The sequence below is a fragment of the Choloepus didactylus genome, chromosome 6, assembly GCF_015220235.1.
Source record: "Choloepus didactylus isolate mChoDid1 chromosome 6, mChoDid1.pri, whole genome shotgun sequence".
NCBI classification, from domain to species: Eukaryota; Metazoa; Chordata; class Mammalia; order Pilosa; family Megalonychidae; genus Choloepus; species Choloepus didactylus.
In genome coordinates this window covers 64,121,174-64,125,465 of record NC_051312.1, presented here as the reverse complement: position 1 = coordinate 64,125,465, position 4,292 = coordinate 64,121,174, and the positions used below count along the sequence as shown (strand labels likewise).

The window sequence follows — 4,292 nt, the reverse complement described above, 5'->3', positions numbered from 1 at the left end:
ATCAATACCTAACATTTGCCTAACCACTTACGGTTTGCAAAAGATGATTGCTCAGTGCACTACCTTATTTTACTTGTTCATCACTTTCAGAGATGTCTTATTACAATAAACTTTGTCATATTTGTGAGCACATTATGAAGGGGAACAGCAAGTTTTTATCCACAGTATTGGCACAAAATGTGGGGTGGGGGCATGAATATATTTAGTGTCCTGGAGAACAAAATCAATTATCTGGATGTCTGTACTACACCATTCCACCCCAGTCCAGCACCCAACAGGCGGTCAATGCTAGTTATGACACTGGTCTCTTGAGAACGAGACTGCCTGATAGCACAATTTCAAAACAGAGTTTTGACTACTGCTTAGGGTTAAGCTTAGTAAAAAGCTAATAGTTAAATATATTATTCAAAAGATACACAGACTTTTTACAAAGTTGATACAAATGGCCTGCAAAACACTGATACAGGTCCACAAATATCTTGTGCTTTATGAGTTATGAAGAATCGCAGCTCTGCATAAAACACCAGCTTTGGTACTAGTCAGACATATGCAGCTTAACATTTACTCATTTACAACCTTGCACATCTTGACTCTAGTTGTCCGGGACTTGCCTTGCTAGGTTGTCTCTTTAAGAAATAAGTGAAATTCCCTGAAAACACCCAGCTAAATTTTGCATTAACCCATCCATAAATGCAAGGCCTAGGAATTAGAGCCTACCTCAGATCATCTACCTCCGTGCTTAACATCAAATGTGTCAAACATTTAGAAACATATTTGCCTCCAAACAAAAAAAGTTATTTTCTAGTCTCTCCCAATTCCTACCTTTGCATATAGCTACCACCCATGAGATTATAACCTGCTGGACTCAACTAGTTCAAGAGAGCCCATGAAGGAATGAGTTACTGTGCAATAGAAAGATGCTATCTTATTGCTCCCTGTGGAATCGCACAGCTCTCTAATACTTACTCTCCTAAAACACTACCCCATTAAAATGGATCAACACATATGAATCACTGACATATACAGAAAAGAAAGAAAACAGGCTTAAACAATGACTTTATTGCCTAAATACATAGAGAAATTTATGCAACCAGGGCAGAAGCTGTGGATGATTCACTGAAAAAGAAAAAAGAGAGAAAAGAGGGATTAATATTGGTCCTCCATCTTCACAGCTGAAACAAACACCCTACTATACAAAATGCACCGAACTACCAAGCTCCTGAATCAGTTCACTGTGTTAAGACCTAATGAATAAAGATACTCACTCAGGCATCCAAAGAAGATCTGCCTAATATTGAGAAAAAACCTTTCTGAACCCAATCATTATTGTAAACAATTCCTAGCAAAAATTAAAACATAAACCTCCTAGGAGACGTATGAACTGCAGCTTTATACACACTTTTAAAAGGCATTTAAGGGGCTGTTCATGTCTAAATCTAAGGTCTGCAAATGATGGCCCTCTGCTCCTTTTTGTAAATAAAGTTTTACTGAAACACAGTCATGCCCATTTGTCTACCTATAGTTTGGCTATTTTCCTGATACACTGGCAAAATTTAGGCTCACAAGGCCTAAAATATTTACTATCAGGCCCTATCAGAAAGTTTGCTGATCACTGTTCTAAATCAAGAAATAAACGATAACCATTTTCTATTCATACTTCCTTCGTTCCCAACAATAAAACTAACATTTCTTAATAAAAAGGTTGATACTCACTATTTCCAATTTGGGGGGAGAACTCGCTTTGTCTTATAATATCGAGCTAATCGGTGAATTCGGCTCTCAATCAGAATCAGACGGAATTTAGCATCTTTATCCTAAAAATAAAATTTGATAGAATTCAGGAAAACTTCTTAAAATAATAATTAAGCATTATTTTAAAAAAGAATGTGGAACTATCAGGCAGTTTCCCCAATGAAAAACAATTACCAAACATCCTGGAATAATCATAGAATAGAGCTCCCATGACGAGCGTTTAAGTCCTTAGGTGAAACTAAGTTAAATTTAAGGGTTCCAGAATGGTTAGTAGGAACAATATGCAAAATTCTGTAAATAAACACCCCAACATTTTCAACCAAATGGACATAATCAAGAATTTAGGGGAGCCAAAGCCAAAGTATATCCCTTCTACTAATACTTTTATTTCAAAGAAGTGCTTTGAAAATGAAAACCAGTCCTGTCTAGTTTATGCCTTAAGCCACCTTAGAAAACTCAAATCAGTCTGCATTATATTTTATTGAAGCCAGCCAGTAGAAGCAGTTGTATTTGTCATCAGGCTTTTATTTTCTTACTTTTCTGTTCCTCTCAAGATGCTTTCGAACAGCAACAGCTTTCTTAATTAGATGATAGAGATCCTCAGGAAGATCAGGAGCAAGTCCTTTGGACTTCAGAATTCTCAAGATTTTATTGCCTGTCACAAAACGTACTTGTGCAACACCATGTGAGTCTCTCAGGATCACACCTGGAAAAGGAATCATATTTTATAACTCCCCATGCCAAACACATACACTGGAGAACGTGACACCAAAACTCAAGAGATCAAATCACTTTCCAAATTTCCCATCTGTAAAATAGGGTTTACTTGCATATATAACAAACGTCAACATGCGACTGCAGCAAAGCTCACTCAGACATCCAAGGAAGGTTTAGCCATCACTAAGGAAAACCCTTTTGGTGGAAACTGCGAATGATGGAAGACTATCATCATAGCGAGCTCACCACAATTTAGATGATCAAAGCAATCAATGAGATTCCTGCTATTGCATTTATTCTACAACTAGAACCAGTAAACAAGAACTTGTAATCAGAGATACTTCTAAACAATAATTTACATTACTTCTTTTAAACCTCAAAATAAAACTATTCTTACTACTTGGCAGTCAACTATGTATTTATTTGCTCATTTTATGCCATACTTCCCCTAGACTATAAGCTCCAGGAAGGCAGACATTTTACCCCGTTTTTCACTACTGTATTCTCAGTGCCCAGAATTCAGTTGCACATGGCAGTCCAACTTTTGCTGAACAAAACACAAGCAGAGATTCAAAACACAACAAACTCCAATATGACAGTATTACGCAAAAGCATATAGGCTGTCTGGAGCCAATCTAGACTCCTCCACTTAGCAGATGTGAGGTTAATTACTTAGTGTAGCTAGTTACTTAGCATCACTACCTCAATTTCCTCAACTGTAAAATGGGGGATAACTACTAGTATTCATTCAAAGAATTAAATGAGGCTGGTACATGTAAAGAGCTTGAAACCATGCACCTAATAAAATTAGACCTTAGTAAATGCTCATTGAAATTCCATGAGCATCTTAATTTTATAGTCTACCAGGTAAGAACTAGTTTTAACAAATCAAGGCTAAACATCGGTCTTGAACAGTAAAGCCACAAAAACACGCCAAAGATCTGAGTCACGTGTAGGGCAATTTACCCCAAGAACCATTTTCAGCAAGTCACCCAAGGACAGACCTTAAGGAGCTATATTAGACAAAAGCACTCACCTATTTGTGAAGGAGTCAGGCCTTTCTTGGCCAGTTTGTAGATTTGCTCCTTCACGTCATCAGATGTCAACTTCAACCACTGTTTGTATAAAAGAAAGCGGCCTTAGGACAGGAAACAACGATGGCGCCGCACCAGAGCGGCCCCCTACGCCCTCAAAGCCACGCTCCTCACGCACACAGGCGCCCTACCGCACCCGCGCCGCTTCCTCGGAGCAACTAATGCTCCCCGCCCCAACTTCTCTCCGGCCTCAGTAGGCAACTTACTGTGGGGACGCTGCGGCGATAGGGCAGAGCCGACTGGGACAGGCCCTTCCTGGGGAGAGAAGCAGTCTCAGTGTAAGGTTGCGGCCGGTGCCACAGCAGCTCAGAACACCCCTCCCTCGACCTGTTGCCAACCCTCACTCCTTTCCCCCGGCCCCGCGGTCCAAGTCTGCAATCCCGCTTGGTACCCAAGCTCACCCAGGAGCATGCATGCGACCCATGATGGCGGCAGTCAAGCAGTTGAAAAGAGAGCGAAGGAGGAAACACCGCAGGAAGCCACCTAGCACGAAGGAAATGACTTCACACGTTCCGCATTCAGGAGGCGGAGCTACGCTGCGTAACCTTCGACGTCGGTATGACTACGTATCCCGAAATGCATTTCAACGTTGTATACTTTTCCGCAATCGAGAGGCCTGTATATCCCGGCTTGTATGCGTCTTTGTTTTGACTCGCCGCCACAGCGGGAAACGTTGTCTGATACCAGCTTCCAACCAAAGTCCCCAGCGTACTGGGACTGTGCGCTTCA

At 40.7% G+C, this 4,292-nt stretch overlaps 1 protein-coding gene and 1 non-coding gene across 2 annotated transcripts; both read right to left on the bottom strand.

Annotated features, from left to right (window-relative positions):
- Positions 1-1,038: 1,038 nt before the first annotated feature.
- On the bottom strand, positions 1,039-4,060 carry RPS13 (ribosomal protein S13). Its single transcript, XM_037839326.1, has 6 exons — positions 3,965-4,060; positions 3,770-3,818; positions 3,506-3,584; positions 2,289-2,458; positions 1,714-1,814; positions 1,039-1,116 (listed from the first exon to the last, which is right to left on the bottom strand). Exons 1-6 carry the CDS (start codon positions 3,985-3,987, stop codon positions 1,083-1,085), a joined length of 456 nt encoding a protein of 151 aa, XP_037695254.1. The 5' UTR covers positions 3,988-4,060; the 3' UTR covers positions 1,039-1,082.
- LOC119538959 lies at positions 2,620-2,709 on the bottom strand. The gene has a single exon (XR_005217737.1). It is a non-coding gene; the product is annotated as a small nucleolar RNA SNORD14 (small nucleolar RNA).
- Positions 4,061-4,292: the final 232 nt, after the last annotated feature.

What these genes read in the sequence shown, in the direction of transcription:
- RPS13 (XM_037839326.1), bottom strand. Translation starts at nt 3,987, where the DNA reads ATGGGTCGCATGCATGCTCCTGG. An exon ending in ATCGCCGCAGCGTCCCCACA is followed by an intron (nt 3,585 to 3,769) that starts GTAAGTTGCCTA and finishes TTATACAAACAG; the next exon opens with TGGTTGAAGTTGACATCTGA. An exon ending in ATCTTGAGAGGAACAGAAAA is followed by an intron (nt 1,815 to 2,288) that starts GTAAGAAAATAA and finishes TTTTATTTTTAG; the next exon opens with GATAAAGATGCTAAATTCCG.